Source organism: Etheostoma cragini, chromosome 21, assembly GCF_013103735.1.
Source record: "Etheostoma cragini isolate CJK2018 chromosome 21, CSU_Ecrag_1.0, whole genome shotgun sequence".
NCBI lineage: Eukaryota > Metazoa > Chordata > Actinopteri > Perciformes > Percidae > Etheostoma > Etheostoma cragini.
This window is the reverse complement of record NC_048427.1, coordinates 21,325,125-21,340,944: the sequence shown is the minus strand read 5'-3', so window position 1 is coordinate 21,340,944 and position 15,820 is coordinate 21,325,125. Positions and strand designations below refer to the sequence as shown.

Below are 15,820 nucleotides of genomic sequence, written 5' to 3'. Positions count from 1 at the left end.
GTCTGTCTGTGTGTCTGTCTGTGTGTCTGTGAGAGGACTCGCCGACGGTTGGAGCAGGCTGGACGTCAGCCCACAGACGCAGTAAGTGGATTACCTCTACCTCTCGCCATGTTCAGCCGGGCCAGAAGGCCTGCTCATCTCTCTCTCTCTCACACTCTCACACACACACACACACTCTCAAACACACACACACACACTCACACACTCACACACACACATACACTCACAGACACACGGCGTTGCTTACCTGGACGATCTTGTCCTGTGGTCGGAGGCCGACTCTCTGTGCCGGAGAGTCCTGGTCCACAGCTCGGATGAACTGGCCCGGTTTGGTCTTCTCGCTGTGCAGGTTGAAGCCGTAGCCGCTGGCTCCCTTCTTCATGCGGCAGAGCCGCGGGCGCAGCCCCCCCCCCTCCTCCTGCACACAGCCGGGAGGAAACCACGGGGTCATTCAGAAGGTGTAATCAGTACTGTTTGACTGTCTCTCTCTCTGTGTACATTATGTCAATAATACAGTCTCATCTGGACAGCTTCGTTAACGCCGCGGATTAATGACACAACGATGACACTCAGTCCTGTGTCTGCCAGCGCTGGGTAATGAATTCAATACTTTTAATCAGAGACTGAAAGGCCCCTAAAGTATCAAGTATTGAAAAACGCCTCGTCATTCAATACGCATCTTCAATCCTAAGGAGTAAATCTCATCAGCGTCAGTGAGCCAATCAGCACGCAGCATACTTCTACCAAGATCTAATGTCTGTGATTGGCTGTCTAACGGGACCTGTCGTAGAGACACGCAGGAAAAACTCGACGCTACAGAGAGACGGCTCACGTAGAACAAGCTGAAAATACATAAATTAGTATCGAAAAAAGTAGCGTTTAGGAACCGGTGTGGGAGTCACGGTATTGTTGTGATTAATCCTCACTCCAAGAGCCCTGAAATCTCTTTGGAAAGCCATCTCCACGAGGAAAATAAAAACTTTAAGAAAAGGTTAGGAATGACAGAAAACCCCACTTATTGTGATTATATCACGCCGTGAGGGTCTCAGTTATGAGACGGTCAAGTCAATATTAGACATGCCAAGTCATAGTGATGAAATATTACAAATTTGGACATAGAAAGATTGTAGTTCTGACGTATGTTATAACTTTCCACTTATAATCATAATTTTGCCTTGATAAGTTAGAATTTCTGGATTTACAATCTCATAACTTCCTTCAAGTCAAAGTGTGTACTAAGTGTCTCATAATTCTATAAACACAGTTTGGATTTACCATGATGGTTTTTCCCCTTCCTAACCTTTACTCCATGGGTCTCTTTTCCTGGTCTAGTTTCCCTTGAGGTCTTACAATCTTACAAACGTTCAGTTTGGCTGGATCAGATATGGAGATTAAATTGCTAAGAAAAAGGTTGATATTGTAATAGACAGAATGCCGACTGGGACATTTACAACTATAACAGCTGATAGCTGTCATATGTAAATCTCAGGTACTCCTGAAGCCACGGGTTAGATATGGTAGAGCAGCGGGGGGGGGGGGGGGGGGGGGGGGGGGGGGGGGGGGGGGGGGGGGGGGGGGGGGGGGGGGGGGGGGGGGGGGGGGGGGGGAATCAATAACCACGTCAGGGTGGGACAGACAGGATAATGGCTGCTTTAAGCTAGTGCAAACAATCACTTTCAGAGCAATTAATGTAGTCCACTTCCATGTGTCTTACGTCAGTCCACATCAATACAATCGTTCCATGTTTCTGAATGACAAGGTATGTACGTCACGTGACTTCCTACTGAAGATCACTGCCTTAGACAGATGCTAATAAGACAGGGTATTATACAGTATACTACAGCTGACTTCCTCTCCTAACGGACTCTCGTAGCAGGTCTCTGTTGCAGAGGCTAATCCTGCCAAGTGTCTATACCCAGGTGGGGGTGGGGGGGGGGGGGGGGGGGGGGGGGGGGGGGGGGGGGGGGGGAGGAGAAGGACTCCATCATAGGCTATGTCTGCATTACTGGACTCCTGGAAATCATTGCCGAATACAAAAGGTGTCAGCTCCATAAAAAGGTATTTTTTTCCAATATAGATGTCGATATCAAAGCGTTTCCTCGGCCTGTTGCAGCCAACGGTACTGTGAACATGCACGACCAAGATAATAACTCCGTATCACAATTTTAAATATGCTCCTGATAATTAGTGTCTTGTGATTTAGTCTCAATTTTGATTTAATATTCGTCTTTACTAACGTTTCCTTTATTTTTACTCCTCCACTTGGTGGAAACAGGCTTCCATATCCATGTGACCATGTGTAATCATGAGCCAGTGATAGGCGTGAAGAAGTGACACTGATAACAACCGTTCCCCACCCACCTGTCACTTCCATCATCTGATGAAACCACAGCTATCTACAACATCCTCCGCTATCAGCTGCTATCTGCGAGTTATTCTCCTCCCAGTGGCCCGTTAGGATCAGTCAGTGCCACCTCAGCATTCACTCGTCTCCACTCTGTGTGGATTATGCACTGATGCAAGGGTTGGTACAAAGTCAGGCTGGTTGATGATTGCTGAAACATTGAGGGCAAGTCAGCGTGTTGTTGGATGCACGTAAGGTGAGGCGATAGTCAAATCCAACCTTTGGATGGAATCACCTTTATGACACAGCCCACATAACCATCGGCTGTAAATGAAGATGATATGGATCAACAGATGAGGTGCATAGTGCACAGCTGGAAGGCTGTACACTATTATCTCATGTTGAAAGCAGAGTCCTGGGCTGGGCCAGGGGAAAGACATGTACGCTTTGTCTTGCAAGGCTGCAGCAATCCTGTTTTCATGTAATCTGTGGCGTTTGCTGTGCACAAGACTTTTTCCCCCCATGACCTTTATGGCAGGTTGCACTCAAATAAGTAACCAATGAAGCAGCAATAATCTATCAATTAATCTTTCTATATACTGTAGGTATGCTGATTTCAACTTCTCTTAACAAGTAAGCCAGTCCTTCCACCAATTCCAGCATCCAAAAGGAGAGTTCAGACAACAGTGGATCTGAAAAACAGTTTAAAGCTCGGCTACTGATGGGTAAGTGAACCTGTCACGTAACGTAAGCAAGCTTCATCTAATCCATTTACTGCACCGTCGGGGGGACGGGAATCTGCCTGTGGCACAGGAGGTAGTCTGGCTTAGCCAGACCTTCCTCCACAGCACTGCGTAGGAAGGTCTGGCTAGTCCACACAGATTGTTTTTACATTTGTCAATAAAAACATGTTCAATTTCACATTTAAAGAATTTGGACTCTAAGGGCTCCTACTGCTACTACATCTTCTACTAATAATACAACCACTACTACTACTACTACTATTATTGCTGCTCCTACACCTTATAAGGGCTCCTACTGCTACTACATCTTCTACTAATAATACAACCACTACTACTACTACTACTACTATTACTGCTCCTACACCTTATAAGGGCTCCTACTGCTACTACATCTTCTACTAATAATACAACCACTACTACTACTATTACTGCTCCTACTGCTACTACATCTTCTACTAATAGTACGACGACTACTACTACTACTAGTTCTGCTCGCACACCTTATAAGGGATACTACTGCTACTACATCTTCTGACAGTACAACCATGACTACAACTACTACTGCTCCTAAATCTTCTGCAACCACCGTTACTGTCGGTGCCAACAACTACAACCACTAGTTCTACTACTACAGCTCTTTTTATTTCACTACTGCTATCACTATCACCACTACTACTGCTACTACTACTACTACTACTACTACTACAGCTCTTTTTATTTCACTACTGCTATCACTATCACCACTACTACTGCTACTACTACTACTACAGCAGCTCTTTTTATTTCACTACTGCTATCACTATCACCACTACTACTGCTACTACTACTACTACTACAGCTCTTTTTATTTCACTACTGCTATCACTATCACCACTACTACTGCTACTACTACTACTACAGCTCTTTTTATTTCACTACTGCTATCACTATCACCACTACTACTGCTACTACTACTACTACAGCTCTTTTTATTTCACTACTGCTATCACTATCACCACTACTACTTGACCAACAGAGAGCCAGGAACTTAGCGTGGGCAAACTTACCTTATCTAGCAGTTAAGAAATAGATTGTATAGCCTTTTTTAATGATTTATTTCTACTTTCTATTTTTGTTAGAATATGATATTTTTTAACTATTTAACTTCTAACATTAATCATTAAGAATTCACAAGAGGCAGCAGGCAGCCACTGTAACCATTCCCTAAGCCTGTTGAGGATCAGAGGTTAATGGTTTTACAGCATGCTGTAGTTAAACATCAGATCCTGCGCTCTAACCGGGTGTCACGTAATGACAGCTGGCTTGTTGAGGACCTTGAACTGAGCACTGAGCAGTATGTGATGTGAAACCTTTACGACTACCTCTGAGCATAATTCCACAGGGAGAAACAGCTATATGCCAAACATGTTGTACATTTTAGCATGGGGGGGGGGGGTTGAAACACACATCAGCCTCCTGAAAGCATCCAGTCAAAGAGTCCGGGGACTGCTACAGTCCCACTCAGTGGCAAGAAGTTGCGCAATGAACGGTTCGTCGCTGAATTTAACAGAGCATAAAGTCGGAGCTCATTCCTAAAGCTTGTTTAGTTGGGTACTGAGCGATGTGTGCTCTTAGCACCGAGTGCTGTCAGTTGGCTTTACATTGTTCTCTGATCACTAGGTTTGTGATTGAAATTTGTGGAAAAACAAAGTCTTTATTTCATTAAGTCAAAGATCTTGTACCTCCTTTATCAGCTACATTGGCCACTTGAGCAGTTTTCCCATTTATCAATGTTTGTTCTTTGGTAAGAACAGAATGTACGCACTCGACACATTGGAGACATTTGGATGCTGATGTTGGTCAAATAATTGCTTCCTGTGCTTTCACTTTACAGTTGTATGCTATTATAGGATTTAAATTGAAATATTATTTTCATCACTTAATATGTTTTTAGTATTATTCAAAAAAGAATTACGGAAACACTGTAAAAAACATCTCCCTATCTGCTGAAAACTAAAAACCTCTCTTCACTATCTGCTATAAGACCGATCCACAGGGCCCTACACATTAAGTCAGAGCTGCGGGGGGGGGGAAGCTAACCAAAGATTTGAAAATATGACTACATCCAACTTTCCAATCTAGCATCCCACTTTAACTGTAGTGAAAAAAATAAACAACTCTTGAATCTACATTTCTTAGGCCTGGTGGGGGCAGTTTAGTCTTTACCTGTGTGTTACAGCAGTAAACACATCATGCTGAGTGACAGGTGTATTTTGGTGTGTGATGCCCATACAGATGAGCCATACCCTGACTGTGTGCTCGCCTCACAATAAACACGCTAACATTTAGCTTGGTCTTTATTGCTGGAGGAAGTCGTTAGCTTACATAATCAACACAAACTACACAGAGCCGCTGCCACACGTAGCAACATGCTTATCACCAACTGGCTGAGAGAAACACAAACAATGTCGCTTCAGCTCTATAGCAACAGGAAGTGGTTTTCTCATTGGTTCCACCCCAACAGCTAACAACTCGTAGGCTGAAAGAGGAACCTGTGTGTGTGTGTGTGTGTGTGTGTGTGTAGATGTGGCCTCTACTAACAAAATCTGCCACCGTACCACTCAGGCCTCGGATCATGGAGGTCTTTATGAGAGATGTGAATTAGCAGAATTTCCCCAGAGAAACAAAGCAGAATGCATTGATATCAAATCAAGCTCAGTGGAGCGTCACAGGCCAAAGGCACCCAGCTTTATGAAAGATAATGAAGAATTATTCACATTTTTTTTTTGGGGGGGGGGGCAGACCTGGGTAAGCAGTAGATGGATGGTTGTTGTTTTTACTTATCTGTTTTTATCATGCAGTATTTTTTTACTTATTTAGTTTTAGTGTTTAATCAGAAACCAAACTGCATTAAAAACACTAAATTTGCCAAGATGTTTGACAAAGATTATCTGTCAGAACATATTGTATATTTATATCAACACACACACCTCGCCCTCGTCTCTGTGCACATAATCATCTCATTGAGTTTGGTCGTGCGGTGTTCTTCATTTAGCGGCGGCTGAGCCCAGAGCTCGACGTATATATGTAACTTAGCATAACTGCATTCAGAGTTTGAGAGGAGGAGACACTTTGCTTGCACCAAATGTAATTTTAATCCCCGTTTAATCTTGAGGGATCGGCAGCCTGTCATTGGACAGCTTAACTCCACGGTCCACATGACCACATCAGTGATGTCCAGTCCCCTGTCAGCTCAGAGTCACAAGCCTACCCAGGTTAACTTGGTGGAAAATACTGAAAACTGAATAAATGAATAAATGTTCTCTATTACCCAGCATCAGAGGACTGTCAGGGAAGCTTATAAAACCACCAGGCTATTTTGTCTTTGAGTGTGTGTGTGTGTGTGTGTCTGTCTGTGTGTGTTCATTTAGACTATGTCACAACAGTGGAGCAGTGAGGATTTCAGTCCCATAATGCCAACAGCTCTTTTATGGAGTTTGTGTTTGGATGGCAGCCCAAATCCAGGACCATTGGATGGAAAGTTGCTCCCACAGGCAATGGCATCAAGATTGGGTCTGGGTGGAAAAATGGATTGTTTTTCTCACTTCTTTTCATAAAGAAACTCCACTTTTGGAGGTAACTATATTACACACACTGTAAATATATATTAATGGTTCTAATGTTGGGAATTAACACAATTATTCTCCAATGTTTTTGTCACTTAAGAAGACAGCAGTGTTGTCATTTACTGTCTTTGGTGATTTGAGCGCAGGCGAGAAGAGACCAATCAGAGAGGGTGTATAAGGACGTTACGTGTTTGAGTCTTATTGGCTGACAGTACTGTCAGTTGTTCAACTGATGGGGTTACTATGCCAAACGTTAGCTAGCTCAAGCAATCAGACTGAATGTGTATAGCAGCGCGCACGCACACACACACACACACACGCACACAAAAACAGGAACCGAGCTGAGGAAACGCCTTCATAAGTGAGGAAACACCAGCGGCAAGATGCTTAAAAACCAACGGGGGAGACTCAACCCACCCACCCCAAGTCATTAGTAACTTACAGAAGACACTGCAAAACAAGAGCTGTCTTCAATGGGTTTAGTGCTTCACCGCTAAAACCCCCTACCAGTGACCACATGCAGACCTTATTCCACCTGCTCACCTTAGCTCACCTGTGAGATCACGAGTCGGGCGATTTACTGCATGTCTGCCCCTCGCTCTTTAAATATCTAGGGAGTGTTAATTGCATAATACTGGTTTCATTAACCCTAAAAGAGGCATGGTCTTGATTTGTCCAACTAACAGTCCAAAACAAGATCTACAATTTACTAGAATATGAAACCGAGCAGCAGCTCAGCTGAAAGGCTGGAACCAGCATCTGTTTGGTATTTTGGCTTGAAACGGGACTGAAACTGCTATTGTATATACATACACTGTTTCAGCACTATAAAAACTGCAAAATGCTTTATTATTACACTGAGACAAAATATTATACTGATTGGTTGCAACTCCTGTACTGAAGTAAAGAAGTCATGCAGGTGCAGAATCCAACCTGTCTCGGATCTATTGCGGTTCTAATCAACCTTCAGACATTCTGACAATGGAATAAACGGTAGTAACCGCGGGAACATTGAGTAACATGGCACTAATCTTGATTTATAGCGTTCACTTTTTCCATCAATAAAGTGCCAGAATAATTGCTCTTTCCCAGGCTATATGAGCAGAGAGATAAGAGATGCTGTAAAACAGAGAAAGAGAGAGCTGCCCGGCGGCCTTCATTCTGAGTCGGAGGTCCAAAGTCTTGGTAGTTCTTGATATTCTGTACCTGCAAACAGGGAGTGGAAGCACGACGCACGCACTACAGGGCAAACAGAGTCTGTATGCTCGCCAAATGGTAACACATGGAGTGTCAGGAGTTTCATGCATCAACTAGGGCTGCAGGATATTGGAAACCACTGACATTTAGATACTCAGTGGTTGGCGTGCCAGCAGAGCCTGCATGTTGGTGACAGAATACTTTTTATTATGCAGCAAAAACGTCGTAGCGTTAACATCCCTGATGCTGCGATGCAACTATCTCTCATGGGCACATCGCGCTGTAGACGGGGAAACTAAATATCGTGCTGCCCTAGCATCAACCTTTTTATTTTGATCAAGAACCTCCTTAAAACCTTGTGTCAACACTTTACGCTAGGGCTCAAAAACCTTCGGTACCGGGAAACTTTTAAGTAACATTGCACCTTACAGCACAAATCCTGTGTATGCATGCTAACTGGCTCACTGCCGCGGCTGAGATTTAGTCCTTAGACTGGAACTGGCTGTTGAGTGACGAGGTATTTTTCGCTACTTTAATTCAGTCGGTGCAAAAAGTATTGAATTTGTTACCCAGTCCTATTTAACACACATTCATTTAGGGTCCCATTATTTCATCATGGGTTTGACATGTTGTACAGAACAAACTGCTGTTTCATCCTGTGGCCACCCCCTCTGGCCCCCCCCACACACTCTCCCCCCAGCCCTCCTGACAGTGTGTTAGGTGAGGGTGTAGGTATTTCAGGGTCAGCATGGCCTCCTTGTTGAGGCGTGAGAGTCCTCTCTCCTTTCCTCCCTGGCCCACAAGCCTTTCTCCTCATGCAAACACTGTGGACAAAGCCTCTTTCTGCTGCCGGGATCTCTATGGTGACCAGAAGAAGGCCCTCGGTGTGGTGGAGCGCTGAGTCGCCGGAGGCCAGGATGTTACTATAATATGATGACATGCTCATTCAGTTCATGCTTTCATCTTCCAGGGAAAAAAAGCGATCTCTAACGTATAAAAGATCCAAGTCTTTGCCAAGACCACGAGGATTTTGTTTAATTTAGTGTGAAACGTTTGCGTACTGAGCCCTAAAGAGCAATACCAAGTCTGACAATCCCCAGAAATGAGCTACTGTTTGTAGGGTCCGGTACCTCTAACGTTTTGGGTAACAGCCAACTTCAATTCACCTTTTGCACGTGACGTCATGCTCTACTCGTGTGAATTATGACCGCCATGATGGACGGCGGATTAATGACGACAGTAAGCACAATCCTTTAGAACCATGCGCCTGGCGCACCGACTCTTATTTATGTCGTCAAACCAATAAAAGTGGATTTGGACACGCCCTAAACACACCTGTGCCATGCGCTTAGATCGTTATAATAGGGCCCTTAAAAGGTTATTTTACCCAGAGTCCAGTGCAGTGCTCACACCACATCAACACGTCACGTCCAGCGAACCTGATGAACAACCTCATCCAGTCTTAACTGAATATTCTCTGGTGTAGCAGCTAAAAACACAATGTCCGTCAGCCCGTTGGTGTGTTGCTCACTACCAGCGTGGACCCGGCTCCGCTACCAACAGCTCTATCTTCACAGCTGTTCACACACTCAACTGTCCTGCTGGCCAGGCGTAAAATAACCGACGCTTGCGTTGTGTATCGCTGCTGTAGAATGAATCTAGGGGAAACAACAGATATTTGGCTTTGTTCTTGGCATTAAAAAAGATTTTTCTGGCCCGGTCTAAAAGTAACCAAGTATCCTATTATTTTGGTACGCCCCGAATAAAAACCATTTCCTTTTCTCAGAACTCCACACACACAAACACCTCCACAACTAGGCAATTTTAAATCAGGGCACAGACTTTGCACGGGCTAAAACTGTTACATAGCCTACAAATCTTGCCATGCTTTTGCCATGAACACCCTTAAAAGTATTTTAATAACACACAAGAGCCTGTCCTTTCCAAGTGCTGGGATTATGCTAATCCAAGAAAAGAAACGTGTAATTCAAATGCTAAAAAAAGTAATTGAAATGCTGATGCAGTGGAAGGTCTCAGATCACTGGTATTGATCCTAGCTGAGCGCTTTGTGTGAGTAGCGTCAGAGTTCATTCAGAAATCTGAAATTGTGGTGCACCTAGACCTGTAACAATTAGCAGATAACTGTCTAATTGTTAACATTCTTGCGTTATCACAGCTTCTTTTAACCACAATTCATTGCTAACGTTAGCGAAGGTCTCAAGGCGTGTGACTGTTGATGGTAATAGTCGATGGTGTTTAGATATTATTGGTCAGACTGTTGAGCTAAAGCTATGCTAGTTGTTGGCACTTGACCCTCCCTGTACACGTTCATAGCAACCCAAATGACAGCGGGGGGGGGGGTGTACAGTTAGAAACTATGTTTAATGATAATAGAGAGGCGTGGTTTACTTCATAGGCTGTGTACCTGTGTTATTACATTATCTGGGTCACATGACAGTGACATAACCAAAAGATGGATGCTGGTGTTCATTCACAACGTAGCGTCAATAATTATGGCCTGTCTGGCTAAGAGGACTCAGTGTGACTAAGCCTCTGGTCCGACAAGTCAGACCTGAAGCTGAGCCACTGACGGGCATTAATATGACAAAGACTCCTGTTTCTCAGGAATGATAAAGGCCTGGAACATTTCCCTGTCCTATGTCACCTCTCCGTCGTAGCTTATAGCCTCACTGGCACAGTGAGCAGCTTCTTAACACTAGAGATGTTCCATTTGGATACAGATCCGTATACCTGAATTTGCAAATTGGCCTAAAGCGATCTGATCCCAATAAAAATTACATATATACATTTTTGAACAGCGGTATGGAACTAACGCTGTATGGATGTGGCATGGTTTCTTTTGTTCTAGTACGGCCTGGCTCAGGTTAAACCCGTGTAAAACATGAACCGATACCTGAATGCCATACAACTTGCTTTTATTAGCTACTTCGACAGTTAGACGTCACAAACAGATAAATCTGGGAAAGAAGCTCTGACTAATGGAACGATCTCTGCTAGCACCGCACATACACACATCTTTTTTATTTGTTTCTATTTCTCTATCTATTGCTTATGTCATATTAATATTAAATGTCAGTCTGTGTGCGTACGCACCCTTCAGGCAGATTCCACGTAAGCGGATCTTACTGTGGCAATAAACCCTATTCTCATTTCTGACACAACACATGAGAAATGACCTGAAATCAGTTAGAGGCAGTTCAGCACGACTACTGTTTCAGTGCGGCGAAGAAGAAGGGATTTCTGGGAAAACGGGCGCTTCAAGCTAGATCTTTTTCCGGTGCTAATACATTAAATGATACAAAATTGGTGCATAGACTTGCGTACTCTGAGATCCCTGATCCAGAATTTTAGGCTGTGTTGGAATCTGAAAAACTACTTAATAGGGGATCTATTTCCCATAATAACCTCGGCAGTACAGAAGCAGGCCTGGCCTCAGATCAGATAAGATCTAAATCCTGGGCACTGCCATTCGGCTGATGATTGGGAGAAAAAAAATGTTGGGGGATTTTTGCATGAATGTAAGAAATATTTATTTATGCAGTGTGTCACTTGATGATTTAGCCAAACATTGACTTTTCTGTCTGGATAGTTTCTCAACAACTAAGAAACTGGATCAAATTTGAAAGTGACGCAACATAAAAGCAAGTGGACCTTGAGTCGAGGCCGAGGGTGTTTAGTACTGTATCACACCGATCCAAAGGCCAAGAACAGAGGTCCAGGGTTACATTACTTATCTGATCTCCACAAATGTTTCAACAGTATGATGCTGCGTGGCTACTCCATAGTGATGTTCACATGATAGAAGAGTTTATTCAAGGGCCCACTCCTAGTCACAGGTCAAGAGGTTAGCAGCTGGATACGTCTTAGAAATGATTTCTCAAAGTCTAAAGGCAGAAACTAATTTAGGATGACAGCATGGGCGTTTGCCTCATATGTAATAACAGAATAGAGTTCTACGTCCAGGATCCTATATGTCTTTTCCCCCAAGGCCAACCAGGTGCTGGTTCTGGGCTGACTATAAGTGAAGTGAGCAGTAAGGGGGGCTTTGCTGTAGCCTACCTTGGTGCTGGAGCTGACACTCAGCCTCCCCGACCTGTCCGAGCTCTCCGAGGAAGCGTCCCCGTTCTCGGGCGGGACAGGGCTGGACTCCCTCGGGGTGCCGTTGTTCTTCGAGTCCCCGCGGTCAGAGTCGCTGTCCCCCCCGGGCAGGGGAATCCCCTCCGTGACGAACTCTTTCCGGCACTGCAGGTTGTGTTTCTTGAGCAGCTCCGCCGTCTCGCCGTCCACCACGATAACCTCCAGAGCCCCGGTTGTGGACCGTATCCGGGCGACCACTTGCTGATGGCTCTCGCCCTCCACGCTCTCTCCATTCACGAACACCAGGCGGTCGCCCGCCAGAAGCCCGGCCGCGGAAGCGGGAGTGTCGGGCTCCACGAGCCTGATAAACTGCCCGGTCTTGCCCTTCTCCCCGTGCAGGTGGAACCCGTAGCCGCTGGGTCCTTTCTCCAGCACACACAGCCTGGGTCGGAGGTTCGACATCTTCTTCTTGCCCTTCTAACCGACTAAAACTTTTCTACTCACTTTTCTGAACCACTTGAGAGGCTGGAAACAGGGAGCCACAAAATTACTGACACCTGTTGGGCCAACTGACTTCGCTCGAGCTCCACTTCCGCTGAACTGAGTCCCAGTGAACTCTCCGCTGCCAGCGTTGCGTTTTCACCGCCGTCGGGGCTCGGATCCTCCCCCTATGACCTGCTGTGTTGCAATCTTCTCTTTCACCTCCAATCCGACCACGTCCCGTGCTCGCTGCTCACCGGAGGTACTGACGAACAACACAAAGCTGCCTTCGGCTTTTCAAAATAAAAGCTCGTGCTGTTCAGACTGCTATACGTACTGTACGGGTTTCTAACGGCCTCCTTTGTCCGATAATTAGGATATCTAAACTAATGTCCAATGTGAAGTTATAGAGAATGAGTCTAACCCTCGTGTTGTCTTCCCGTCAAAATTGAATATTAACACTTAACACTTTTGTTGATGCTTTTTATCTATTTAACTTTTTTTCTCACATTTGTGCCTTTTTCAACCCTTTTGTCCCTTTTTTTAATGTTTAACACAACGTAAAAATAACTTTAGTTTTACAGTTATTTTGGGAATTTATGGTCAATAAACTCATTTATAGGAAATAATACCTTATGTTTCAGTTAGAAAAGCAGAAATTTGGAATTATTGAGACAAAAATGAAAGGAATGGATGTTGATGATAATCACAGACTGGAATATGTCAACTTTTACTCAATACTATTTCAAAAACACTTCAATGTTTTTTTCCAAATCCTATAAAATTGAACAAGACGCCCCAAAATGAATGAAAGTAGAGAGTTGTACTTGGCAAAGAGCGTTGTGTGGAATCAATCATGTTATTTAAGGGAATTAAAAAAGAACATTGATATAGGGAAAAGGGTCAATTTGACCCGAGGACAACATGAGTGCTAAAAGCTGGATACCAATGTCTTTTAGACTCACAACATTTAGAGGCCTAACGTTACCTATGCTATATGAATAAATTCAACAACTTCAAACCTATTTCCCACCAGAATATGTCCCTGGCAGCGAATGGAAACTGACTAAAGCTTGTAGAAAAACATAGAACCGACTTTAAATGACTTTTGACCTCAGCGTCTCTAAATCCTGGCTTCTAGCAACAACCTAGTGTGTTATAAATGAGAGTAAGAATTATACATTTTTGGTTTCTGTATGTTTGGGGTTCAAAGTTAATTTTAAGGTCACTCTTACACTGCAGTATTGTTTTCTGTGCTATGGCAACCGCACTGTACAAAACCTTTCTTTACATTCAGCCATACCCTCTGCTCATTGGCTGTTGTTTGCCTGTTTGTTTGTGTGTTTACTTGTTTGTTTGTTTGTTTGTTTTGCTTTCATTGTAGAAAATGCTGCTGTTATAAGGGAATTTCCCCACTGTGGGATGAATGAAGTATAATCTAATCTAATCTAAACTAACCCATTTATTGTTGTTTTTCATAGACCATCCTCCATGATTTGTTACAGTGCCATTTCAATGCATTTTTATAGTTCAATATTATAAATAAATAGTTACTATATCCTTTAAGTTCCACTTCGGGGATTGCTCTGTTGCTGACGGAAATTCTGCCGGATTTCACTCATTTAGGCACAAAAATATTCAATAAAAGTTGAGTAGAACAGGTGGGCATGAGTCAGGACCTGGGCCTTCCTTGGTCTCCTTCATGTGTCCCTCCGCCTCCTGTCTGAGGAAGCTTGGGCTTGGCAATGGAAGGAATTGGAGAGGGTTATAACACCTGACATAGGAAGTGTTCAGTTGGATCAGAGCGCCGGTGTTACCGTCCGGGAGGCATTCTCTGTTGAAGAAGGATATTCTTTAAACCTCCGTGGGCTTTCAAGGTTTACTTTAAAAGATCTTTAAGTAATTTTAACTTTTCCAGCAACTTCCAACAGTCCCAACGTGCAGCACAATTCGGCCAATGGAAGGTAACAACCTCACATATCGTGTCTGTGAAGATGCAGAATGGCCACAAGATGGAGTCATAAACTTCAGATTTTATCTGCAGCTTTTCTTTATCAAGTAGTCATCTAGTTGTTATCAAGCCTCTGAGAAGTAAAAAACAACCTGCTCAAAGCTGCCCCTAAAAGTAATCTCAGTTGTAATCTAAGAGAAATGTAGGACTATATCTTATGCGTCAGTCATAAAGATGAATTTTGACACTTTGCTGGGCCACAAACAGGATTTTGAATGACAATATGGGTATGGACCAATCACTGAATAGTTTTCCTTATTTAGGATAAATTACATGGTTTTATTATTATTATTATTATTATTGTTATTATAATTGTTATTAATATTATTATTAAGTGTTGGCAACTATGAGCACAGCAGCATTTAACACAGCAGCTGCATACAGACATGCATGCATTCATGTTCTGTGCGTAGGAATATCATTGATTCATGTTTAGTGCAGCAGTCGTTGTGTTCGTGTTGACAGCAACAGGAAAACTGGACTTGGATGTACATATTTTCGGATGTTTTTGTGTAGTAGTTGTAGTAGTAGCAGTAGTTTGTTGTGTTGCAGCAGTGCTTCCAGCTCACATCTCTTTTTGTCACAATGGGGACTCTCACGCTTGCAATTATTACGCTTTTATTTTGAAGGATCCATCTGCAAATAGAACATTTTGTTTCTATTTATTCCTCTAGGTTTATTACAATTTCAGAGATTGCAATCTCTCTCTCCATCTCTTTCTCTCTCTCTCTCTGTCTCTTTCTCTCTCTCTCTCATTCTCTCTCTCTCTCTCAAATTCAATTTGCCTTATTGGCATTAATGTCAGAAAAATGTCAAAGAGACAACCAAGACAGCCCCTCCACACCCAGAGCTGTCAGCATTTCAGCAAATAAAGAAAAACAAGAAAGTAATAGGACTTAATTAGAAGGTAGAGGAAACTGTAAGATTAACAACTCTCTCTCTCTCTCTCTCTCTCTCTCTCTCTCTCTCTCTCTCTCTCTCTAACACACACACACACAATGAAGAACCACAAGTATATATATATATGCTCAGTTAAAAATAGTTTATTTCTTATGCAGCGTACAACACAGCAAAGACATCTTTTAGCAGCGTGCTCGGACAACAAACTACTGTTCAATGAGTGTAAGGTCTAAAGGAAATCATTTCCCATGATGCCTGTGTCAGGTCCTGAGCATCCAGACAGTGAGTGACTGTTGTTCTGACATCAGGAGTTTCTCAAAGCTGCCCTAATACAGTAAATATTTGTAATTTACCAACAGGTCAAATGACTATGTCTTATATAAAAGTTATGGCTCTTTGGGTCAAACCCAGTGACAACTACCACCCAACTTTGGATGGGGAA

General features: G+C 43.4%; 1 protein-coding gene across 1 annotated transcript in view; it reads right to left on the bottom strand.

The window, feature by feature from the left end:
- Nucleotides 1-12,733, bottom strand: part of slc9a3r1a (SLC9A3 regulator 1a) — a 13,488-nt gene extending 755 nt beyond the window's left edge. The window contains exons 1-2 of the mRNA XM_034860888.1: nucleotides 11,970-12,733; nucleotides 248-418 (exon numbers count right to left, since the gene is read on the bottom strand). Coding sequence (XP_034716779.1) covers nucleotides 248-418; nucleotides 11,970-12,449 — 651 coding nt within the window. The 5' untranslated portion in view covers nucleotides 12,450-12,733. The remainder of the gene's footprint in view (nucleotides 1-247; nucleotides 419-11,969) is intronic.
- Between the last annotated feature and the right edge of the window lie 3,087 nt (nucleotides 12,734-15,820).